The sequence below is a fragment of the Pyrus communis genome, chromosome 3 (genome assembly GCF_041283825.1).
Source record: "Pyrus communis isolate YQ-2024b chromosome 3, ASM4128382v1, whole genome shotgun sequence".
Taxonomy (NCBI): Eukaryota; Viridiplantae; Streptophyta; class Magnoliopsida; order Rosales; family Rosaceae; genus Pyrus; species Pyrus communis.
The window spans coordinates 24938773-24966055 of record NC_142567.1 but is presented as its reverse complement, the minus strand read 5'-3'; the positions used below and the strand labels follow the sequence as shown (position 1 = coordinate 24966055).

Here is a 27283-nt window from a genome sequence, read left to right as displayed (position 1 = left end):
GTTGTGATGCCACTGCTAGGACTGTACTGCTTTTGATGCACATTGCATTTGCAACTGCACTGCCATTACAACCATGCTTTCGGGTTTCAACTCAACGGCCTTTTTTTTTTCTTTTTTTCTTTTTTTTGTCCTAACTTTTGCTTAAGTTGCTTATTCGGGTTTCAAATCCTGAAAAAGCTCATTGGGTAGTAGCAAAGATAGTGCTGAGATATTTGCAGAGAACTAAAGAGTCTATGTTAGTTTATGACAGAGATGATTCATTAGAATTGATAGATTCACTGATTCATATCTTGCTGGTGATGTGGATGAAAGAAAATTAATTGTTGGATGCATTTTGAAACAGAGTAGAGGGGTTGTTTCATGGAAAAGTGCTAAGCAAATCATTGTATCAATCTTAACAATGGAAGCTGAGTTTGTGGCATGTCTTAAAGGGATGAAACAGGCTGTTTAGCTCAGAAACATGACTGCTGACATGAAGATTGTTAATTCAGCCACCATCAACCCTAAAACCTTGTCAGCCGCAACTTCCATCCATCTCCCATCTCTGCCGCAGCCTTCCCTCCATTGCAGCCACCATTCCCAACCTTCCTCCACCACTCACACCCCTTGCCGCACCACCATATCCCCATAAACCCATCTACAACCCAGAAAATCATCCCAAATCATCCAAAAACATCTCTGCCGCAGCAAGGAGAAGAAGAAAGAGGAGCTTAAACGCGCAGAAATTCAAGTGGATTCGTTGGGCATTTTAGGTGTAATCAATCTTTTGTTCTCTATGTTTAAATTCAATTTTGTTTCTCTTTCTGTGAACATGAGAGGCTAAATCCCTAGTTAGCTAGGGGGTGATTCAAAACCATGTTTATGCTTGCAATATAAATTGATTACCTTTGGTTGGAATTTCATGAGTTGTGGATTCAATTCGTTTAACTGCTTGATTGATAACTTATTTGTGTATGTTTACTGAGAGTGCACGCTTAGTTTTCATGCATGAATATGATGCTAGAATATAAGTGAGTTTCACCTAATAGTTACAAACTTATATTCACAAGTAGTGGAGGTTGCTTATAAACAATCGCGTTAAATGAATTCTTGGCACTAGTTTCATGCTCATCATAGTAACGAATGCCTCGTCAACACTTATAGTTTTCATGTTGCTTAATGATCTTTGATTGTATCTTTATTGTGCTTTTCACGTAAAGGACTTTTGGAGAATGTTTTGAATTGTGTATGCGCTGTCTCATCCAATTCATTAACTTAAGGAAAACTTGAAGGTTAATTTAAGCGGACCTAATTAACCCGGAGTGTTGAATTTCATGATTCATCGAAAGACCAACTAAAAATCATCTTGTATGCAAGTGTGACATGTGTGGAGAAGAACCTTCTAGCTAGCATTCCATCCATATTTTCATCAAATTCATCTTTACAATCTGTTTTAATTACAATCTGTGCATTTTATTTAATTTCGTCAAAAACTAAATCCCCCTTTACTTTAGTGTCCAATTTAGTTAGAAAGTGTCTTAGTTTGTGGTTCTAAGTGTTTTGATTCAAGTTATTACCCAAATTCGTCCAAAATAGTGTAAGTGCTCAAAACTGCCCAGATTGTGTTTTTAAGGCAGTTTTGAGTGTTTTGGGGCTGTTTTGAGTCTTTTGGTTTGTTTTAGTGTTTTATTGTTTAGTTTTGCATTCTTTGAGTCTAGTTTAGTGTTTTAACTTGTGTTTTACGTTTTTGAGTCAGTTTTCAAGTGATTTAGCAATCCCTCATAATCCCCGTTCTAGAACGATCCCTACTTATTCATATACTACAATTGTCAAAAGAGGGTTTTAATTTGTGTGCTTATATATTCCGCATCAAATTTTTGGAGATCAGTGAAGATGTCCTGTGATAACAATGTTGCTGTGTTTTTCTCAAAGAATAACAAGATGACCTCAGCCTCTAGGTTGATGGATGTGAAGTTCCTCAAGGTTAGAGAAAAGTGTTGCAGTTTTGGTTTAAGTTTTATTGTATTTTTCAATGATATGAATGTACGAGGATACATATATATAAAAGAAAAGAAGGACCGGTTACATCCAACAGTCCTTAGACTAAACCCTAGAGACCAACTATACTCCTTAATTGAAGAAGATTACACCAAACACTAGATATCAGCCATACTCTTTAATTGGAGGAAACCAACTACAAAACTAAGAAGAGATTTACACACAATCTATCTGGAGACACAGAAGGTGTCGTGCAGCCATGCTGCACCCATGATTTATGGAATTGCATAATCTGTCTAGGGTTGGTAACTCTCAATACTCCCCTTTAAGCTAGATCAAGGAGTATAGTCGATCCAAGCTTGCCTAGAAGACACTAAAAATGTGCTGACGAGAGAGCCTTAGTGAACACATCTGCTAATTGATTATAACTGTGAGTGAAGACCGTTTGGATGAGTTGTGACTGAACTTGAGTCCTGATAAAGTGATAGTCAACTTCAATATGCTTGGTCATTTCATGAAAAACTAGGTTTGCAGCAATGTGCATGGCTGCTTGATTATCACACATGAGAGAAATAGGAGTTGTACTCGAGAACTTTAGATCAAACAAGAGACTTTTAAGCCAAATCAATTCATATGCAGTGGCAGCCATTGCTCGATACTCACCTTCAACACTAGAGCGAGCAATGACTTGTTGTTTCTTACTCTTCCAAGTGATAATGTTGCCTCCAACAAATGTGCAATAAGCAATGGTGGATTTTCTGTTGATTACACTGCCTGCCTAGTCAGCATCAATGTATGCATGAATCTCAGTGGAATGGTTATTACGCATGAGGATACCCCTATCGATGGACCCTTTGAGATAACATAGGATCCTTTTAACAATATTGAGATGTTCTACTGTGGGTGCATGCATGAATTGACTGACTAAGCTCACAGCAAAGGTAATGTCTGGACGGGTGATAGTAAGATAGATAAGCTTGCTAACCAATCTTTGATAATAGGTGACATTCTTGAATGCCTCGCCATCAGTGGTAAGCTTAAGTTTACTGTCAATTAGGGTGACAACTAGCGTGCAATCGGTGAACTTAGCTTCCTCGAGTAGATCCATGACATACTTGCATTGGTTGAGAAACAAACCCCGTTGAGAGGTTGCCATCTCAATGCCAAGAAAATACTTCAACTTCCCAAGATCCTTGATGGCAAAGGTTTGATGTAAGGAGGCTTTCAAGGCTCCAATTTTAGATGCATTGTCACCTGTGATAATAAGATCATCTACATAAATAAGGACCACCAACTTCCCATTGGTTCCATTCCATATAAACAAAGAAGAATTGGCATTACTTCTAAGAAAACCTTCCCTTTTCCAACATTGAACTAAGTGTGGCATACCAAGCTCTTAGTGATTGCTTCAAACCATAGATAGCCTTGTGCAGTTTGCGCACCATGCCATCCTTTGCTGAAGAGTAACCTGGGGGAATTTTCATGTAAACTTCCTACTGAAGCTCTCCATGAAGGAAAGCATTTTTAACATCCATCTGGTATAACGATCGAGCATAATTGACAGTAACAAAAAGTAGCACACGCACTATGTTCATTTTTGCCACTGGAGTGAAGGTTTCTTTGTAATCAATCCCAAAGGTTTGGGTGAAACCACGAGCAACAAGCTGAGCTTTGTGTCTTTCTATTAAGCCATCAGTCTTGAGTTTTAGTTTTGTAAACCCAACGACTCCCAACTGCCTTCTTTCCTGGAGGTAATTGAACGATACTCCAGGTACAATTTTCCTCCAAAGCTTGAAGTTCTTCAGACATGGCTTTCCTCTAGTGAGGGATGAGATTGGCTTCTTGAAAAGTATTAGGCCCTACAAGATTTGCAACTGCAATAAGAAATGCCACATGAGATTTTGAAAAACTGTGATTACTTATTGCTTCAGAGATGGGATGTCTAGAAGCATAAGTAACGTAGTCTACAAACTTGGAATGAGCCTTTCTTTCTTAAGGTGGATTCCTCCTAACATCTTGAGAAGGTTGGTGAGTGAAGGGTTGAGGTGTAACCTCAAGATCAACATTTCTTTGTGAGTTGGGTTGAGAAACTATTAAAGTTGTAGTTTCCAACATGACTTCTTGCTCTTAATTGCCATTGCCCTTTAAGGAATCATCATGACTCAAAAACTCAATGTATATAGGCAATGGAAATAAGTCACACAAAAGCTCCCCCTCACATGAAGTAAGACCCTTTTTAAAGAATAAAGTATCTTCCTCAAAGCGAACATATTTGGATACAATACACTTGTTAGTGACAGGATTAAAACATTTATATCCCTTTTGGGTGGAGGAGTATCCCATAAACACGCATTTGACTGCTGTAGCATCCAATTTGTCACGATGTTGAGTTTGTACAAGTACAAAACAAGTGCAACCAAAAACTTTCTAGTGTGACAGGTTTATTGGTCTATCTTTAAGGGTTTCATATGGTGATCTGAAACCTAGAACGTGACTAGGAAGCCTATTGATCAAATAGGTGGCTATAAGGATTGCATATGACCTAAACCTTTTGGTTACATTTATATGCAACATGAGTGCCAGAGTCTTCTCAAGTATATCTCTATTCTTCCTCTTGGCTATCTCATTTTGTTGTGGGGTTCCCACACAACTTGTTTGGTGAATAATTCCTTGTGAACTCAAGTATTGAGTCATGATATTGGATAAGAACTTAGTGCCATTGTCTGATCTCAAGGTTTTAATAGTTGAGTGAAATTGTGTTACAACCAACTTATGAAAATCTTTAAAAATAGTTGGAACTTCACTTTTAGATTTCATGAGATAAAGGAAAGTGATTCGAGTGTAATCATCCACAAATATGACAAAATACTTGTAACCCTGTATTGATTCAAAAGTAGGACCCTATACATTAGTGTGTACCATTCAAATGGTGTACTAGACTTGTACATTAAGAACCAAAAGGTAGCCTAGCAAATTTGGAAAAATGACAGGTATCATACTTAAAAGATGGATGACAAAACATGGGAAATAGTTTTGACAAAACAACTTCAGATGGATGAGCTAGTCTTTGATGCCAAAGTTGTTGATCCTAGGGTTTACTTGAGTTTGCTTGAAGAGCTTTAGGAAGATGGGACTTCTTGCAAAAATAATATAGACCATTTAGAAAGAAACCTTCACCAATCATCTTTTTGGTGACACAATACTGAAATACCACATTAGTTGGTGAGAAAGTGGCAATGCATTTTAAAGTAGAAGTGAGTTGCCCTATGGAAAGTAATTTAAAGGGAAACGATGGAACATATAAAGCACTAGACTCGATGTTTTTTGACATCAAATTTAATTTTCCTCTGCCCATCACCGAAACATTTTTTCCATTTGTAATGGACACTTGAGAAGGTTTTGAAAAAGAATGAAAGTCATGCAAGTTTGAAACTTTATTTGTCATGTGATCAGTGGCACCTGAGTTGATTATCTAACAAACAAGTTCAACACTAGTTTGCAATGCAATGTAGAAAGCATTGAAGATACCTGAAGCTTTATTAGGATGAACATGGTCATGGTCAGGAAGGAACCCAGCAAACTGGCCAAGAAGTGCAGTGTGGTTATCACTGTCCACCTTAAGAGTTGGTGCAACTTCTCCATGTCTTTTGCTTTGAAGATACACTACAAACTCATTGATAAGAGACAAGGGGTTGGCGGTGAAGTCAACTGAGCCATGGTTGAGCAAGCTCAAAGCATGATTCTTAACATTTTGTGTTTTGCAGGAGGTTATCTGTGATGCTCTAGGAGTGATTGACCTAATACTCTTATTGAACTTAGGTTTCAACTCTGGATGTAATTACCAGCACCTTTCTTCCACATGTCCTGTAGCATTGCAATATTTGTACTTTAATTGTGGATTCCTCCCCTTGTACACATTATTGTCAGTTTGCATGTAGTTTGTAGCATACCCTCGAGCCTCAAGTAGTTTATGGCTTGATTCTTGGTTCATCACCCTTCTTCTTGCTTTTTCACGTTGCACAGTAACACAAACATTTTAAAAAGATGGCAGCTCCATGCTCATTAAAATGTGACTTCTGAGATCTTCATACTCGAAGCTTAAGCTTCCTAGCAATTGATATATCTTATCTTCCTCAGCACATTTGAAAAGAATAGATGGATCAGTGGTATGAGGAAGATACATATCCAGCTCATTCTGCATGGTTTTAAGGACACCAAGGTATTGAACATAGGTCATTTCTTCTTGTTGAATACCTGTAATATCTTTCTTCAACTGGAACACACGACCATAATTATTCTGGTTCCTAGACATGTCCTTCACAGACTTCCATAGATAAAGATCTCAGCCACATGCTTCTCCATGTTGTTGAGTAACAAAGACATGACCAGTTGGTCCTTGCATAACCATGCTTCATGTGCTTGAGTGGAAGGCTCAAGTGTTTCAACTCTTGCATTGATAAACCCTAGCTTTCCTCTTCCACTGAGAGCAAGAGACACTACTCTAGACCATGGGAGATAGTTCAATTCATTCAACAAAATGGAGCATAAACACTGATTTGTATTTATCTCAGTGCCTGGAACAAAAGCTGGAGAAACTTATGAGTTTTCTCCTTCAAGATTCATTGAGCTTTCTTCAGCCATTATTGGAGCTTGAAGATGAACATATAGTGGGAAAAAAAAAAAGGCAGAGACAGGTCAAGGATGACACTGCTCTAATACCATGTTGCAGTTTTGGTTTAAGTTTTCTTGTATTTCTCAATGATATGAACGTACAAGGATACACATATATAAAAGAAAAGAAGGACCAGTTACATCCAATGGTCCTTAGACTAAACCCTAAAGACCAGCTATACTCCTTAATTGAAGGAGATTACACCAAACACTGGATATCAGCCATACTCCTTAATTGGAGGAAACCAACTACAAGACTAAGAAGAGATTTACACATAATCTATTAGGAAACACAGAGGGTACCGTGCAGCCATGCTGCACCCATCATTTATGGAATTGCATAATCTGTCCAGGGTTGGTAACTCTCAATAAAAAGGTAAAGAAAAGAGAGATAGAAATTCAGTATCTATCAACAACTGCAATGATTGCAGATCCTCTTACAAAAACATTACCTAATAATGTGTTCAAAGGGCATGTTGCACAGATGGAAGTCTTAGAGTCTTTTGATAAGTGGGAGTAAGCTATTTTGGAACTTGAAGACTGCTATTGTTACTTCATTGTTTTGCATGATTGCTGAAGCTGCAGATTTCCAAGTTAGGTAGTTTATTTTTGAATGAGCTGGTTGTGTTTATTTAGTTAAATTAGCTGTTTCATTTTGGTTTTCGATTAGTGTTTAATTTTTCCAATTATGTGATTAATTGTTCCAGATGATAAGTTTTATTAATGATAGTTTTGGTTTGCTAGAAAATCAACTTGTGATTTTACTGATGCATTATTCTGGAAACTATTGGTATGATATTCTAGTTAGTGAATATTGCTGTTGAATAGAATCTTAATTTTATTGACTTAAGATTTTGGCTAATATTAGTGGGACTAATTTTCTTGATGTTACTATAGTGATGATTAACATGAATATGAAATGCAGATCAAGTTTGTAGTAATTGTTGAATCAATTATGTGATGTGTAGATTAGGTTCTTGAATTCCATATATTGAAATGTATGTCTCTAAATATGTGATGATAAGCTTTTCTGGGATTTGGACTTGGTGATCACTTCTATAAATCTTGAAAGGTTGGTTATCATGTTTCATACTCAAGTGGGAGAATGTAAAGATTATGCGTATGAATCATGGAATAGAACTGGCTATGGTATTTAAGATTGATATGGAAAAGTCTAAATCAAAAGCTATTACGTAATCGTTTTCTTGTAGGATAAGTATATTAAGGTACTTTGTAACGTTGGAATGTGAGTATGTTTTCATACGGTTAAGTTATTGTGGATTAACATAAAGAAGTCTCAATATGTTTATGAGAGTGAATCCTCTTTAGTTTTGGATTAGAGCTATGTTTTAGGACATGTGTTTAGTAATCATGATCATACAAGGATTTAGTATCATATTTCTTGTAGGATTGTTATAGATAGTCTGAAAGTTGTAGTATAAAATCACAATCCCTGCTCTCACAAAGAGATCGCTCCTATTGTTCCAATAGCCTATAAGTTGGAGAGTATTGTGTTTTGCAGAGAGGAGAAGGTTGTGTGCAAAATACATATGGCTTCTACATCCACAAACATGTCTGCAGGTATGCTTCGATCAACACGTTTTGCATCTTATTTGCTTCTTGTTTACATAGTTCAAGATTTGTGATTTACTTGATCAATCCTTGTGTTCCTGCTGGTTATATTGAATACTTGATTACTCTTACATGTGGTATCAGGGCAAGTGGTTTCTTCATTTAAATTCAATCTTGAATAAGTTTTTCGAATCTGCAAGAACCAATTGCAGACTAAGTTAATAAAAAAAAAAAAAAAAACCCTGATCTATACGACGTCGTTTTGTGTGGATAATTTTTAATAAAGTGACCGTTGGCTGCCCAAAAGAAAACTGGGTTTTTAAATTTTTTTGACCATTATCAATTCAAAAAAGGAAAACAACTCTCGATCCTTCAAACATATCTGCAGACATCTTCATCTTACTTGTCTATAGAAGATCCATGTCGTGATCAGATAAATACAAATCTCACCGAAATATTATAAATTTATAATTTAAATATTTCTAGTATCTATTGCTTCCGTTGCGTTGTTTATGATGTCTGCAACATAAGGTATTTTTCTGTTTTCCTGATCTCTCTTGTATTAATAATAGTCATATATATAGAGATGTATTCTAGGTTTTTCAAACCATGATGTCGTATGATGCTTACGAAATATTTGGAGTCTTTGTTTGCATTTTATTAACCCGCATGCTGTTTCTTTTGGTTTTTGGTGTTTCAATTGAAATTACGATCTGTGTAATGACTGAGATTCATAAATGAGTTGTTTAATTTGTATATGTTTTTTCATGACTATGAAAAATGCATATACATGACTAAATTGATTCATAAGAGTTGTGAATTAAGTGGAAGTAGACTGAAATCAAGAACTTTTGGTTCTTTTATTGAGATTTCGTTTTGAACATGTCTGCCGTTTCACTCAAGACTCACAATCTTACAACTGTGCCAATTCTCACTGGAAGTAGCAATTACAAGAAATGGAGATGAGAGATAGGTCTCTTACTGACTCTCAACGAGTTAATTTGACATTGCATTAGACACTCCCAAGCCACCAGTGTTAACAGATAAGAGTACCAAATCCGAGAAAGCAGAATGTGAGAAATAGATGAGAGCCAACAAAATTGCTTTATCTGTTCTTGAGAGTGCAATGACTGATACGGTGAGGGGAGGTATAAAGAGACATGATCTTGCAATGGACTACCTCAAAGCTATTGAGAGCAAATTCAAATAATCTGAGAAGGCAGAGATTAGTCAATACATGTCAATGTTGACAACCTACAAGATAAATGGAAACACTTCCACAAGAGATCATATCATGAGAATGACTAATGTAATTGAGAAACTCGATTCAATGGATGTCACTATTGGAGAAAAACAACTTGTCTTTATGATTCTACAGGCACTTCCAGCAAAGTACAGTCAGTTGAAGGTATCTTACAATAGTCAAGATAAGACGTGGACTATGGATGAATTGATTGCTCAGTGTGTATAAGAGCAATCTCAGTAAAGACAAGAAAAGGGCAAAGAGATTAAAGCTGTGAATCTTGTGCATCTTAGGAATAAAGAGACCACTAATGCTTCTAGTATGACATCTAAATCTCCTAATAATTCTGTTAAGCCTAGTAGAACTACTAAAAATACTAAATCCTCTAACTCTCATAATCTTAATGTTAAGCTAAAGATGTTTCTAAAATTACATGTCATCATTGCAAACTCAAGGGTCATTATAGGAAGTATTGTGAAAGATTTAAAAACTGGCTGAGGAGCAAAGGTAGAACTAATGTCTATGCGTTTGTAGAGTCAAATTTGATTAAAATTCCTGCTAACTCTTGGTAGTATGGTACTGGATCTTCAGTTTATATAACTAACATATTGCATGGTTTTCAAAAACAAAAACTAACTAGTAAGGATTCTTATAATGTTTTTTTGGGAGAAGGGTCAAGGGTTGCAGTTGAGGCTATTGGAATTGTGAAATTAAAAATGAAGTTCGAATTTGGTCTTCAACTAAATGAGGTTTTGTATGTCCTAGCCATGAGAAGAAATTTGGTTTCTACATCAAAATTATTAAAACAAGGGTTTAGTTTTATATGTGATGATACCTGCATTAATTTTTTTTCCAGAAAAACAAGAAAGAGTTTTTGTTGTGGACTGCTATTTTACATGAGGAATTATGGAAAATAGATCACATTGTTGAAGGAAAAAAAAATTTTGTTTTAAACGCCACTGTCAAAAGAATTCATGACATTGAGTTTTCAAATGATTTATGGCATAAAAGGTTGGGACATATCTCAAAGGATAGAGTTTTGCAATTAACCAAATCAAATTTGATTCCTACACTCGATTTTAAAAATGCGAAGGAATGTGTGGATTGCATGAAGGGAAAATTGACTAACATAAGAAACTTTGAAGCTCAAAGAAGTCAAAATCTCTTAGAAATTATACATACTGATGTCTGTGGTCCTTTTCCTGTTAAAACCATATGTGGAAATAGCTATTTTGTGAATTTCATAGATGACTTCTCTAGATATGGTTATACTTTTCTCATTAGTGAAAATCAGCAGTACTTAGTTGTTTCATAATCTTTAAGACCAAAGTTGAGAAACAACTAAATAGATACATTAAGATTGTGAGATCCGATAGAGGAGGAGAGTATTTTGGCAGGTACACTGAGGGTGGCCAACAAAATGGGCATTTTGCACTCTATCTTCAGCAACAAGGCATTATAGCACAATACACCACACCTGGGACACCACAACAGAATGGTGTCTCCGAGAGGAGGATTAAAACTCTCATTGGGATGGTTAGAAGCATGATATCAAGGTCAAAGCTTCCTAGTTTTCTCTAGGGTGAAGCACTCAAGACAACCAATTATACTTTGAACCGAGTACCAACCAAGGTTATCAAAAGTACACCATTTGAAGCATGGGCAGGGAGAAAGCTGAGCTTTGGACACTTCCATGTATGGGGATGCAAATCTGAAGGAAGATTTTATAATCCTGGTGAGAGGAAGTTAGATTCCAGAACAACAACTTGCTATTTTATTGGATACTCAGAAAATTCCAAAGGATTCAAGTTCTATTATCCACAAGCACATTCAAGAATTCAAGAGACTCATAATGCAGTGTTCCTAGAAGATCAAGATGAAGGTGATTAATGGTGGATATTGAAACCGTGACCCATCTTCTCATTGTTTCAAATCTTATTCCAAATCCGTTTGATTTTAATTATTTTAGTCTTCTTTTATTTTTATATTTTCATTTTCAAATCATCTTCAACCTATTCCGTTAAATCTCTTTTGTGCATATTTGTTAGTTTTGTGAACAAATTAATTTAAGTTCTTAGGAATCATATCCTAGATACATATTAGAGCAATGGAAATAATCTCGTACTTACTTTTTATACTACGTGTTTGATCTTGTGCACTTGCGAGTTTAAAACGTGTAATTAGTAGCTTAGTATTTAGTTACTAATTGCATTAACACTGCTAGCTCAAGAAGGGTTTCTCTTTTGTAAGAATAATTTCTAAATTTTTAGACTATAATATATGTATCTGCTTGATAATTTTTAATTAGCAGCTACGATTCATGAACACAAATTTCATGGCCTGACATATGAGTTGAGATTTTACAGAGTTATTGTTTGTGGTAGCAAAAATTCATCATCTTCAATCTTAACGAATTTATATATACAAACAAAATTTTAAAAAATGCTAGATGTTAGTCGGACGACTAATTAGGAAGAATTCCTTAGCATTTCACATCTCCAGAAACCAAAGGGCATACAAATGCAGACATCCACTTGTCCACTAGGCTAAGGCATCATTACACTATTTGTCCCAAAAAAAAAAAAAAAAAAAAAAAAAAAAAAAAACATCATTACACTAAAGTCAAAGTATCCTTTCAACTTTCCTAATGGCAATCATCCTGTCTTCACCTTTGTGCCGAAAGCATGCACCACTTTAATTCCTGTAATTTGAAATCTTTCCACCTCTCACCACCCCGGAGAATTTTTGTTCACAACTATTAACTCTAGTAAGCATGGTTAAAGAAAGGGTTTTTAGTCAAAATGATTTTTGAGATTTGCAAAACGTATCATTTTGATTTCTGAGATTGAAAATCAATAGAAATGGTCATTGAGATTGTCCACCATCCATTATTTTAGTCATTGCGTTAAAAACTCCGTTAAGTGTCCCGAAACTCTTGGCCGAAAATTTGGGCAATTTTCAAAGCTTCGTAACTCAATCGTTTCTTAACCAAATTCAACCCATAATAAATCAAAATGAAGATAGGAAAGTGCAGAACAAGATTATACCTATTTGGAAGCCTAATGGTTGTCAGAGAGGGCCGGAAAATAGCCTGAAAGATGACTAATCCGCAGAAAAATTGGAAAACTCATCAAAAACTGGGTAAATTTAAATATTCATAACTTCTTCAATACTCAACGAAATCGAGTGATTCAAAAACGAAAATCATACTTCTCAATGAGATAAAGAGAATGTTACATTTCATGACTGCTAAATCACCTTGGTTTGGCCGGAAAACTACTCGAAATTGGCTGTCTTGGCCTCAAGTTATCCACTTTCGAGCCGTTTGAATTAGCCATCAAGAAAGGTACCATTCTCTTCATCTCATTGAGAAGTATGATTTTTGTTTTTTAATCACTTGATTTGGTTGAGTATTGAAGAAGTTATGAAGGTTTAAAGTTTACCCAGTTTCCTACGTGTATTCCAGTTTTCCCGCAGATCAGTCACATTTCAGGTTATTTTCCGGCCATCTCCAGCAACTATTGGGCCTCCAAATAGGTATAATCTTGTTCTATACTTTTTTATCTTCATTTTGATATATTATAGGTCGAATTTGGTTAAAAAACGATTGAGTTACAAAGCTTTGAAAATTACCGAAACTTCAGGTCAAGAGCTCGGGGACACCTAGTGCAGTTTTCAATGGAAGGACCAAAATAATGGATGGTGGACAATCTTAGGAATAATTTCTATCATTTGTCAATCTCAGGGACCAAAGTGATGTGCTAATACAAATCTCAGAAACCATTTTGACTAAGAAGGCTTAGAGAAAACATCTAGCAGAATTAGAAAGGATTGACGAGCATTCATTCAAGTTAATGATGGTCCCAGCGCAACTACATGAGCCCATCACAACAGGAGACTCGATAGGAAATCTAAATCTTGCCGAGCAAGCAAAAATGCTCCCCGTGTTTAATATATAACTAATACACGCCAGTCTCTCACTTCAGCTGCGAGTTCTCATTTTCTACATCCTCCTAGGTTAATCCCCAGATTCACAATCATTCTATATCAGATATCTAGTTCGATAACAATTTCATTAATCAAGGCTCTTTTCATTTTTCTTTTTGTGAAAATTAAAACGAAATTATTATCATACGAATCAATTTTTCAAATTTTAATCAATTTTCCGGTTTAAAGTTTGGGAAAGCAAATAGAGGTCCTACTTTCAAGACGTACATGATATATTAGGAATATTTTTATTCAATTTTTCAGACTACATTTTTTTTTTTTTTTTTTTTTTTTTTTTTTTTTTGAGGAAATTGTAGAAATAGTTACTCAACTTTAATCCAATTGAAGTAACAGTCACTCAACCAAAAATCTATGACTATTAGTCCCTTAACTCTTCAAAATGTGCAGTTATGATCATTTTCATCAACTCTGTTAGAACTTCTGTCAAAATAAGTCACATACCACACATTGAATCAAGGGGCAAATGTAGAAATATAAAATGAGAAAAATTATAGCAATAGTCCCTCAACTTTAACCCAATTAGAGAAATGATCTCTCAACTTTAACGCAATTACAACAATGGTCTCTCAACTTTAACTTTGTTGTAGTAATGGTCATTCCAACATAACTCATTTTGACGGAGTTGATGATCAAGGATCATGGCTACACGTTTTGATGAGTTAAATGATCAATGTTCATGAATTTCTAATTGAGGAATCATTGCTCCAATTAGTTTAAAGTTCAAGGACATTGCTACAAGTTTCCCTTCTTTTTTGTTTTTAGTTGTATTACTTTAATCACATCTATTTTCAGACGAACATGATATATTTGTAGACTAGATTTTTCAGACGTACTGTCTCTAGCAGATTATTTGTGAAATTAATCTCACTAATCAATTGTGAGAACCACATCTCCAATGGCATCAAGCTCTTTGGGTTTGATTTCATCTCCTCCAAATCCTCAGTCGAAATATGATGTCTTTCTGGGTTTTGGAGGGGAAGACATCAGCAAGTCTTTTATAGATGCTCTATATACAGAGTTTAAGAAGCAGAACCTACAAGCTTTCGGCAATGGTGCTCAAAGTTATATGCGCAAGACTGCGATGCAATATTCTAGGACTGCAATTACTATTCTGGGAGAGTATTATGCATCGATGGCATGGTGTTTTGATGAGCATGTACAAATTCTTGGATCCCATGGAATAAGAAAAACGGTGCTACCAATTTTCTATGATGTGGATCCCTCTGATGTTCAAAATCAAGCAGGGAGTTTTGCTGAAGCCTTTGCTATACACGAAGAAACACAAAAGGATGACCAGGACAAGGTTCGAAGGTGGAGAGCTGCTTTAACCCATGTAGCAAGCCTTTCTGGGTGGGATTCAAGGGGCCGGCATGCGTATATATTTTACTAACTCTTTTCTGCTGCTAAATGCGTATATATTTTGCACGACCACATTGATATTGTTTTTAGATGAGTAACAAATCAAAATTTATTTAGTAGCTAGATTAAATCACAATCATCTAACTGCACAATGCTGTGGTGACGATGGGAAAAAAAATGCACTTACTGATCAAAGTTATTGTATGAGAAGCTACAAAAAAGAGAGTGAGAGAGAGAGGATGGAAGGTGTGTTATGCTATTTGGACTTCATTTTACTGACCACCCAACAATGTGATTAATAGTCTCTTTCTTTGTTGTAGGCATGAATCAGAGCTCATTAAAGAAATTGTTGATGACATAATGAGGAAGTTGCACCCTATGTTTCCTTCTACGATCCCCTCTTCTTCGATACTGGCTAAAACCTCAACACCTTATTCTTCTTCTTTTTCATCTCAAAGATGGAAGTATGATGTAGAGTGCGTTTGTACTGCATACGAGTCTGAGATTATAACGAAGACTACAATTGAATCTAAATTTCCTGCTCAACCAGTACAGATAGTAGATGATGAGACCTTGGCATTTTTCATAGAACAGAGTCTAAGTTTGGATAAGAGCTCGAAGATGAATATTACTAAACCCCGAGTATCTTCTTCTAGAACTAGAAGGTAAACTTTTTCGCTCTTTTGTCAAATTTCAAGGTGATTAATGATGATCATGATCGATGATGAAAATAAAGTCCCTTGTTTTCCATTAAATATAGTCCAATATTAGGTCGGAATTTGTCACTAGAATTTAGTGATTCATGCTCGTCGAGTTCCATTGAGTGATTCTAGAACTCTATGTTTTTCCATTGGACAATGCCAGGAGAAAGTCTGGGTTGGTGAACTATGAATGACTTGATCCTGTCTTGGGGTACATAGGTGGTCTAAAGTAGAGGTTAGATGCATCCATGAAATAAAAGGAAAAAGTTTACTATGTTATTGAGCCGTTGAGTTATTTTTGGAGATGACTCAAAAGCCAAGGCATGATCAATTATCATGCATCTTTCATTGTCGTCTGTCGATCCTGGATGTATTTCGGGATTGTGATTAAGTTATCACAAGGGACACTTTCTTTGCTAACTAATGTTTTCCATGTATTTTCACCAAGGATGACTCACGGCAACACTTTCTTTGCTAACTAATGTTTTCCCTGTATTTTCAGGAAAATGAATAAACTTAGACTTTTGGTTAACTATGATGGGAAGTGGTCCAATTCTATATACAGTGGTGGCAAAACGAAAGGAATTATGGTTTCAGACAGCATTACATATGAACAACTTGTACGGAGACTGTGTTGCATTCTTGGGGTAGATCCCAGTGAATATAAGATCATAATAAGGACAGCATATGCATCAAATTTACCAACCCAACTGGTGGAGCTAATCAATGATGATGATCTGACATTTTTCATTGACAAGAGTCTGTCATTGGACGATGGCTCGAAAATTCCTTTGTGCATCACTCGCCAACGACGGTTTTATCGTTGGCATCAAATTTTCACTTCGTTTGTTGGTGTGTTTTTTATTGTGTTGTTTGCCTTTGCCTTTTGGGTATACTCCCAAGGCTCCGAGCCCTAGATTGCAAGCTATGAAAAAATTAGTTCATTGCAATTTTACTGGTCTTTGTTGTTGTACAGAGTAATATATTAAGACAGATTTAATTATCATTTTCGTTTTCGTGCACCCACCCTGCTTTCATCTTAATTTTCTATTCAAAATGTAGCCGTACATAGCCTTCTATATTCAAATTAGTTTTCAATTCCCGCAAATTATTTTATCGCACTTAAAAGTAACTTTATTTTTCTCGCACTTAGCGTAAATTTAAATTTTGCGCATTTTGCTTTCTTGCAATTTATTTTATCCTCGCAATAGGAGTACTGTAACGTATTACTTATCAATTTGACCATTTGACTAGTTCGTTTGGGTTGATGAGATTCGCCGCCTCCTACATTCCATCTCACCATATCATTCACCAAACTTGCTTCCACCCATTCAGTCACTCATCATGTCTGCACGGACAACACCCATCTCAATATCCATTTAATGCATGTTCAAAAGCCCTAGCACCGTGTTTCCAAGATTGAGTACCATTAATACTGAGGTTGATGAAGTTATGGGTGAGACTGAGATCTTGACAGAAGCTGTGAATGAGGAAGAACAAATCAATACTCAAGTTAGTCAAAGTCCAGCAACTGAGGATCTAGTAACTGATATTAATGCTCTGGGCGATTCACTTGATCAGCCAAATCCGAGAAAGTCTAACAGAGTAAGAAAGCCAGGTATTTCTGCAAGCTATGTGTATCTTCAAGAAGCATAATTTTATTTGGGGACATTGATGATCCTGTGACGTATCAGCAAGCCATGCAGAGTCCTCAAAAGGTTATGTGGCAAATGGCAATGAAGGAAGGACTAGATTCAATGTCTAAGCACTCTGTTTGGACTTTGGTACAATCACCACCTAATATCAAGTCAATTAGATGCAAGTGGGTGTTCAAAACCAAAAGAGATGTTGAGGGAAGTATTGAAAGATATAAAGCAAGACTTGTTGCAAAGGGTTTCACACAAAGGGAAGGGGTTGATTATAATGAGACCTTTTCACCTATGTCTTCCAAGGACTCGATGAGAGTTATCATGGCCTTAACAGCACACTTTGATTTAGAACTGCACCAAATGGATGTCAAGGCTACATTCTTGAATGGAGAACTGTATGAGGAAATGGTTCTTGAAATTTGTTGAAAAGGGAAAAGAAGACATGGTTTGCAAGTTACAAAAGTCAATCTATGGGCTTAAACAGGCTTCAAGGCAATGGTTCTTGAAATTTGATCAAGTGGTTACTTCACATAATTTTATAGAAAACAAGTTGGACGATTGCATTTATCTCAAGACTAGAGGATCAAAATTTATTTTTCTTGTTCTCGATGTTGATGATATCTTACTTGCAAGCTCAGACAAACAACTATTGAATGAAACCAAACACATGTTGAGCACAAACTTTGAAATGAAGGATCTTGGAGAAGCCTATTATGTTATGGGAATTGAGACTGTCCGAGATAGATAGAGAAGAATTCTTAGGTTGTCTCAGAAAGGCTACATTGAGAGAGTACTTAACAGGTTTAACGTGGAAAGCTATAATAAAGCTGATGTTCCAATGAATAAGGGTGATAACTTCTCTCGAGACCTATGTCCAAAGAATGCATATGAAATGTAGTTGACGAAGATGAAGCCTTATGCTACATTAGTTGGTAGTCTTATGTATGCTAACATTTGCACCAGGCTAGACTTGGCATTCATTGTTGGTCTTTTAGGAAGTTTTCAAAACCTCTCTCGTCCCCACGAATGTGAATCCAATTTTCGTTTTGTGAAATTTGGTGTTTAGAGACGATTCCAAGAACTCTGACAGGGGCCGTGACTTTTTAAGCCATTTTCCTACCGAACCACAATGAGTTAGCCATCGAAGGGTACCAGTCTATTCGCCTCGTTTGGAGGTTTGGTTTTCATTCTTGAATCACCCAATTTCGTTGAGAAATGAGAAAGTTATAACCGTTCGAATTTTCCCCAGTTTCCGGCGAGATCCGTGGCTTTCAGGCCATTTTTTCAACCAAACCATGGCGAGTTAGCCATCAAGGAGGGTACCAATCTGTTTGTTTCATTCCAAATCGAATTACGTAGGGTTGTTGACCCTACTGTTGACCTTTGACCAATGGTTGACTTTTGGTCAACACGTCTCCAATCCACCTAGATTGTCTTAGAGGATGTGTACAACTTAAAATTTCATGTTTTATCACTAAAATTCTGAAGCACAACTTATGATTTTTTCAGGCGACAATTGTTCGTGAACACATCTGTCTTCGTGCTAAGGAGTTGTAGCGCGGACTCCATGTGAAACACGTATCAACGATTTTTAAAGCCTGCATGGCAAGTTATGGCCTGATTGTATGAATGTGAGTGGACCTCTTCTCAAATTTTATGATTTTATAAAATTCTCGGCTTGCATTCATGACAAGCATAATTTCATAATTTTACGTTTCATGAATTATTTGCGGTTTATTGAATTTACGTTTTATGAAACGTTATGAATTATTGAATTCACGCTTATGAAATATTATGAATTATTGAATCTACATTTATTGAATCAATGAATAATGTTTGTGAACAAGATTTATGATTTTATCGGAGTTATGTTTATTGAAATGTTTATAAATATGAATTATGATGATGCTTTAAGCTAGAAAGCTTATATGGTTTATGATATGATGTTTCAAGGCTTTGATGATATGATGTTTGAGCTATTGAGCTCCTATGTTACGGTATGAAAGATTTGGTTATAGTTTTTGTGCTTACTTAGTGGGTAATCATACAACACATATACACAACACGAGTATGTACTTGTCTATGGCCATATGACTTACTCTACGCATATTGAGGTATATTATGATGTTTCTTTCACTAGTGCAACCCAGTGTCGTACAGCTTCACCTTCGAGTGATGGGGCCTACCATATTTCGTCATTGGGGAAACCTAGTGTCGTACAACTTCACCTTCGGGTGATGGATTCGGTGTGATATATTATGCGTGTTGAAATAATTTATGACATACTCCCAGCTTCACTAGCTAAACCAGTGTCGGACAACTTCACTAGCCACAGCTAGTATCAGTGTGATATGTATAATGTTTTCTTCACTGGCACAACCCAGTGTCGTACAACTTCACCTTCGTGTGATGAGGCCTACCATATTTCTTCACTGGTGTAACCCACTGTCATATAGTTTCACCTTTGGGTGATGGATTTGCCTTTGGGCAACTCTGATACCCCTATTTAAGTACATTGTTACATGATTTAAGAAGATTGTATGGATCTGCCTTTGGGTGACTACGATGCCACTATTTAAGTACATAGTTATATTATTTATGAACATTTTCATAGCATGCTAGAGTTTTCAAATAACAAATAAAAAAACCTACTACGTAGTATTATATGAGTTTTCTAAAACAATGGGTTAGTATATTTAAAGAAAAGTGGTTTTATTTATTATTGTTATAAATTAAGGTCCACTCACCCTTTATTTTGCGCTCTCTTCAGGATTTAAAAACGAGGCGTATGTTCCCTGCGTCAAGCCATTCCTGTATCAGTAGCTGTGAGTCCTCCCTTCTATGTAGGACCTTCTTTCTTGTAAATGCATTATTCATTAATAGTCCATCTGCTAGTAATCATGATTAGTTATATACTCTGAACATAGTTCATACATTTCTCATGTTTTAATTATCAAGGATTAGTACCTTACCAATGTCCTGTTTAAGTCATGCATTTTTAAGTATGTTTACTTTATTTCGCAGCAAATTTGCATGCATGTTTTACATGTTCCTAGCATAAGCATGTTAGAATGACTTTCGTCACCCTCGGATGTTAGCCAGCATGCGCCCATCCTGGTGTTTGGATGATACTGGGATCGGGGCGTGTCAATTTGTCTAATCTAACATTGTATATTGACCAAATTTTACCTGATTAGGACCACTTTACACATCTAATTCTGTAATCCAAATGTGCAATCTTGAAGCAGCAAGAGTATCAATAGAAGCTCTCATGTAAGGAAGGTTAGAAGCCATACCAAAATGGGACTCAAGCCGAATCCCTAACTGTGTATTTCTGTTAACCGGAAAATTGTATCTCCCTCACCTTCTGAAGTTACTTAGCTGGTGCAGATGGACATCTCTTCTGTCCTCAAAAGTATTGAACTCATTAATGAACACGGTGGTTAATCTATCAGCTATAATAGCCATATTACAAATAAAATGCAGAAGTTTTTGAACCCAAATACGTTCAAAAAAATTAAAAAGTAAATTTTCATTCACCACGTCCATTCTATAACTTGCTTCTTGAATCTTTTGATAACAGAGTGACGCCTTGAGTCTCTATACAATTTAATGCTTTTGATAACATGAGCCTTGTTTAGCTAAGTAGTAGCACATGATTTTTAATAGCACATGCTATTAAATCAGCGAAAACTGAGATGCATTGGAATATCTACAAACCTAATCTAAGAATGCAAAACAAAACCCTGACTCTATCATAGAAATTGGGACTGAAAAATTGTACAGAGAAAGCAAGAGGAGAGAGAAATCATAATAATTTATTTATTTTGCTACAAATGGTACATTCAAACTAATAGATGAGAGAATAAATTAGTTTTGAATTCATCATTCACAAGATTTGAACCTAAAATTTTTCACTTACAAATGAACGAGGAATAGTACTAGATCTAAGTGGCAAAATCTTATTGTAATTAGTTTCTTTCCTTTTTCATTGGTTAGATTCCTGTTCATCTCAAAATCCGTTGTAAACACGAATTTCTTGCTACAAACGAGACAAGAACACATGTACAAAGAATATGTTGTACAAATGAATTTTGTAGGGTCACAATCTCTTTACAACTTGATCCTCTAATTCGATCTCCGAAACGTGTAGATGTGTGGTGTTGTTGATCCAAGGATTGCGATGACATGATCTTGGATGAAGGAGGGCCTCAAGGATTTAGCTTGTGGCGAAGGAAGAACCGGCACGTGTAGTTGTGCTCGTTGATTCTTGCGACGTAGGGGTTGTTGATCCAAGGTTCATGATGACTTGATCTTGGACGAGTGAGGGCCACAAGGTTTTGGCCCTTGGCAATGGAGGACCCAACACGTGTAGGAGTGCTTGGTGGTTCTTGTGATGTAGGGGTGTTGATCCAAGGGTCACGATGACTTGATCTTAGATGAACGATTGCCTCAAGGATTTGGCTTGCGACGAAGGAATAACCGACACGTGTAGGGGTGCTAGTTGATTCTTTAAAGGTTGTTGATCCAAGGGTCGTGATGACTTGATATTGGATGTACGATTACCTCAACAATTTGGCTTGTGGCAAAAAGGGAAACTAGAGAAGCCAAAAATGCTTTTCTTCTTTCTTGTTGCTTTGCTTTGAATGTATGATTTCGGGATCCCCTTTGAATGTATGATTTTGGGATGTTTGATACAATTTTAAGCTTGAAGTGGGCTAACTTATGGCCTAATTTTCCCACTTAATACAATTTTAAACTTGAAGTGGCAAATTTATGGCCTAATTTTTTTTTTTAACACAATTTTAAACTTGAAGTGGACTAACTTATGGCCTAAATTTCCCACTTAATACAATTTTAAACTTGAAGTGTGCTTGCTTTGTCATTGCCCAAATGAGAAAAACTTGTATTGATCCGTAATGGATTGAAGTGTGCTTACCTTGTCATTGCCCAAAATGAGGAAAAAAAAACTTGTTTTGATCCATAATGGATTGAAGTGTGCTTGCTTTGTCATTACCCAAAATGAGAAAAAAACTTGTTTAATCCTCCAAGAGTATTTCTTTCGATACCCTTCATGCACCCCTTTCCAATATGAGGTGATTTGTTTGATTTCATTTGATCACACGCCATGTGTACAATTTGTATGACACGTGGCGTATGCCATGTATGCCCTGGCATGTTGAAACTTTAATGCGTTGGTGAACATTTGTTTCACCAAAATTTCGATGTCTACAAATGCCCCCACTTTAAGGCGCATCGTATACATGTGCTTGTCACGTGTAGAATATGTGTTTTGAAGTCCCTCAATGTAGATGTCAATTCAAGGGTCGTCAAGGCTTGATCTTGAATTGGGTTGGAAATTTCTTCAAGAGCTGTTGTGGCTTAATCTTGAATTGGGTTGGAAATTTCTTAAAGGGCCGTCGTGGCTTAATCTTGAATTAGGCTGGAAGTTTCTTTAAGGGCCGTCGAGGCTTGATCTTGAATTATGCTGAAAGTTTCTTCAAGGGATGACCTTCGGCTTTGGTAGTGGATCAATCGGAAAGTGGTTTGTTGCGCTTATTGACTTTCCACATACTTGATCTTGAACTGGGCTAGAGGGTTTTTCTGATTTCCTCAAAAGGTGTCAATTTACTTTCCATAGGCTCTATCTTGAACTAGGCTAAAGGGTTTTCTGGTTTCCTCCAAATGTTTGAATTTACTTCATTTAGCTAGAGCTAAATTTGATTCAAGGGTGGTGGACATTTGATCTTGAATCGGACTTATGATTTCTTCAAGGGTCGTCGAAGCTTGATCTTGAATGCAATGAAACCACGAGCGGTTTCACGTGGTGGGTGATTGTTTAGATGTTTGAGAGAGTTCTAGATGTCCCGAGTTTTGACTTGCTTCCTTTTGCTCCTCCAGGCAATAGTGGTACTTTCTACTGCCTTATCTACCTTTCATTGCGCTCCCTGGCGGTGGTAGCGATTTGACAGCGAGGCTTTGCTTTTCGGCAACGATGCTAGTGAAAGGCTGTTGAAGCTTTTCGAGCTCTTCGATTAGAGCAACGATACCGAGCTTGGATTCGACTTAGACTCCTCTGTTGGATTGTGTGGCTCTACAAGGAAGGGCGTGCTATAATGATCTGTTCCAGCCTATCATTATGCTTGAGCTCAAATGAAGAGCTTGTAGTTTCCTTTGCCAATTGTTTCAAAGATGACCAAGCTGCCATCGCTGCATTTGATGCGAGAATTATACGCACACAAATTAAACCCTCTTTTTATCAATTGTAGTAAGTATGTAAGTAGGGATCGTTCTGGACCGGGGATTAGGAGGGATTGTTAATCACTTGGATTTGACTCAAAAAAGTAAAAACACAATATAAAACACTATACTAGACTCAAAGAATGCAAAACTAAACTTTAAAACACTAAGACAAACCAAAAGACTCAAAACAAGTTCAAAAGACTCAAAACTGCCTAAAAACACTAACTAGGCAGTTTCTGACCTTAAACCCAATTTTGGACGAATTTAAGATTATGGCTTGATTCAAAACACTTTAAAACATAAACTAAACAGATTCTAAGCACTAAAGAACAAGAAAGTAAAAGGGAGTTTTAGGTTTTGACGAAATTAAACTAAAATGAACAGATTGTAAGTAAAGGCAGAATGTAAATATGAATGCGATGAAAATATGGATGGAATGCTAGCTAGAAGGTTCTTCTCCACACATGTTACACTTGCATACAAGATTGATTTTCAGTTGGTCTTTCGATAAATTATGAAACTCAACGCCCCAGATTAACCGTGAATTGCACTAATTAACCCTCAGATTTTCCTAACGTTATTGAATTGGATGATTGCATACGACAACTCAAAACATTCCCCACAAGTCCCCTACATGATTGCATAATAGAGATACAAGCAAGAATCATTAAGTTCTTTGAAAACCATAAGCATTGACGAGGCCTTCGTTACTATGAACAGCATGAAACTAGTGCCAAGAATTCATTTAACGCGATTGTTTATAAGCAACCTCTACTACTTGTGAATATAAGTTCATAACTATTAGGTGAAACTCACTTATATTCTAGCGTCATATTCATGCATGAAAATTAAGCGTGCACTCTCAATAAACATACATAAATAAGTTAGTAATCAAACAGTTAAACAAATTGAATAAAATTCCAACCAAATGTAATCAATTCATATTGCAAGCATAAACATGGTTTCGAATCACCCCCTAGCTAAAGGGGGTTTAGTTCATCATACGTACAATACAAAGAGAATTGAAATTAAACATTGAAATCAAAGAAACACCTAAACATTCCAACTTGAATTGTATGAACGTTTAGGCCCTCTTCTCTTCCTCTTTGTTGCTGCATAAGGTCTAAGGTGAGTTTTGGGGATTATGGATGATGTAGAATGATAGGTTTTGTGTATGAATGGATGGGGAGTGGTGGAATGGCTGAATGGATTGATGGAATGGTGTGTGGTTGGCACGGCACAAAGGGATTGCTTTTGTGCCGTGTGTTGTGTGATTGAATGGATGGAATGGTGGAGTGAATGGATGAATTTCTGTGGTCTATTTGTGTATGAATGAATCCCCCTTTTTGTGGCTACAATGGATGTTTATTTATAGGTGAAAAAGAGGGAATATGACAGCTAGGAGGTTGGTGGAAAACTGGAAATGCAAAGGGGAATGCATGTGGCTGATTTATGAAGGGAATGCATGTGCAAAACAGTTAGGAAAAGTTGTGGAAAGCTGGAAATGGGATGGGAGTGTGCACGGCAAAGGGGAGAAAATGGGAGTGCATGTGGCTGCAATGGATTAAAGGGTGAATGCATGTGCAATGATGAAGTGGGATGGCTGAAATTGTAAGGGGAATGCATGTGGCTGCAAGGTGAGTGAATGATTATGAGTGAATGCATGTGGATGTGGCTAGGTTGGAAAGCTGGAATTATGTGGTGATGTGCACGGCAAAGGGTGAATGGGTGATGGGATGCATGGTTTTGGGAGAGAATGGGAGTGCATGTGGCTGCAATGGATTAAAGAATGGGATGGTGGCTGCAATAATGAAGGGAAAAGCTGGAATTGCAAGGGGAGTGTGCACGGCAAAAGGGTTGTGTATTGTGATGCATGTGGCTGAAATTGGTTGGGAAAACATGTGAGGGAATGATTAAGGTGAATGATGATGAATGCATGTGGATTAAAGAAGGAATATGGAAGATAATGTGCTGAAATGATGAAGTGGATGCATGTGAATGCAAAGGGAGGCCACGGCAAGGGGAGTGAATGATTGAATGTGCATGTGGGTTGGAAATGCATGTGGAGTGGCTGCAATGCAAGGGGGAAGGTATGGTTATGGTTATGATAAGTGATAAGTGAATGGTTATGATAAGTGATAAGTGTATGGTTATGATAAGTGATAAGTGATAAGTGAATGGTTATGATAAGTGATAAGTGTATGGTTATGATAAGTGATAAGTGTATGATATGTGGTGACTATGGTTTGGTCTTCAATTTCGTCCATCTACTTGGCTTTAAGCATATGCAATCCATTTAATGCCCCAAACTACTCCAAAATGCACCAAAATGCACTTTCTTGCTCCTTTAGCCCTTTGGACCTACAAACACACGAAAATAGCTTAAAGTACTAAAATTACTAAGTACTAGCAACATAAATGCAAGAAAACAAGCAAACTAAGGCGCATAAATATGCTCCTATCAGCATTCTTCTTCGCTGATTTTTTTTGCTCTTGGCAGGTTCCCCTGTAAATGTGATTCCAGCCAATCCAACTACCCTAGTGAAAACAAGTAGGTGGCCAAGGCCGGACTTGAAGGTTTTGTACTGCGGCAACAAAGACATGTTGCTTGTTGTCGTTGTTTGAAGTCATCCTTGTATTGTCCACGAGCTTTGGGACCATAGCTCAGCACAGTGGGTTCATCATTGATCCTTCTGCTTCAATCTTTTGCATAGCAGAAGTGGTGCGCAACCTTTGCCTTTGAATTGTCCTTCAGAACATCATTTCTCAATGACTCATCCATGCTTGGTAACTTCAATGTAAAGAGCCAACATCATATCAACAATTCTGAGGTATTTGTTGAGGAAATTCGAGACCTAACAACAATTGAAGATGAGTACTCGAGAATAATGCTAGGTAAGCAACCAAGCAAAGATTCCAAGCAATCAGTTCCAAATTGAAAGTTTATTTTCAAGTTCCAACTGATTGTTTTCTTTCTCCTTGTCTTGCAAGTAAAAGCAAGGGTAAAAGAGAAGACAAGGAAAAAGCATGATATAAGATACTTTTGCTTTCGACCCTGATGATATGAGATACTTTTGCTCTGGTGTGACTTGGTTGAAGAGGTGTTCTCAGAGAGGAAGAAAACTGAGTATTTCGAGATGATTCATTGGAGATGCATTCTCGAAGAGGAAGAAGAGTTAGGCATTCTTGCAGGTCTGCCTTGCCATGGAGGACGGAGGTCGACATATATAGGGATTTCCCAATAGCAAGTAGTGGTGTTGTTCCTTTACTCTTGTCAGCAATAGTGGCGCAATTGGAACAGTAAAATTCACGCGTTTTCAACTTTGTCAGAGATTCGTGCTATTCCTTTACCCTTGTCAACAACAGTGGTGTAATTGGAATAGTAAATTCACGTGTTTTCATCTTTGTCAAAGATTTTTGATAAAGTTGCCTGTGATATCCGAAAAGCTGAGATTGCATCTGAAAAGTGTCAGCAAGCTTTATTCCAAAATATTTGGATTTTAAAATTCGGAGAGCAATGCCTCTTTGATTTCTGAACAAGTAGCCCTGTAGCCTCTTTGATTTCTAAACAAGTGGCCTTGTTGCCTTTTCTTTTTATAGATGCATTAATTGTATTCAAAAGCACGATCAGAATGTTGGTGCTTGTAGAAACTTCCCTTTTTTCTTTTTTCTTTTTTTGCATTTATGGGATTTCGATTTATCTGAATTCCTTTTCCATCATCATCTCTAAAAATGGATTGCCTATCTGAGTGTCATTTTGATTTGAATGTTGTGGAAGATGCAGACATGTCTTCTCAAGACAACATGTGGCACCCATCCTTCTTATCCCCTAATAGTCTTCTTATAGTCAGGGATTCTGT

At 36.7% G+C, this 27283-nt stretch overlaps 1 protein-coding gene across 3 annotated transcripts; it reads left to right on the top strand.

Moving 5' to 3' along the window:
* The first annotated feature begins 14277 nt into the window (after positions 1-14277).
* On the top strand, positions 14278-16553 carry LOC148698199 (uncharacterized). Of its 3 annotated transcripts, none has more exons than XM_088691468.1 (3): positions 14278-14782; positions 15151-15495; positions 16034-16553. In XM_088691468.1, exons 1-3 carry the CDS (start codon positions 14367-14369, stop codon positions 16446-16448), a joined length of 1176 nt encoding a protein of 391 aa, XP_088547594.1. In that variant the 5' UTR covers positions 14278-14366; the 3' UTR covers positions 16449-16553. The 3 variants fall into 3 exon arrangements, with proteins under 3 accessions (XP_088547594.1, XP_088547593.1, XP_088547592.1); XM_088691467.1 differs by having other exon boundaries at positions 14278-14821; XM_088691466.1 differs by having other exon boundaries at positions 14278-14845.
* Positions 16554-27283: the final 10730 nt, after the last annotated feature.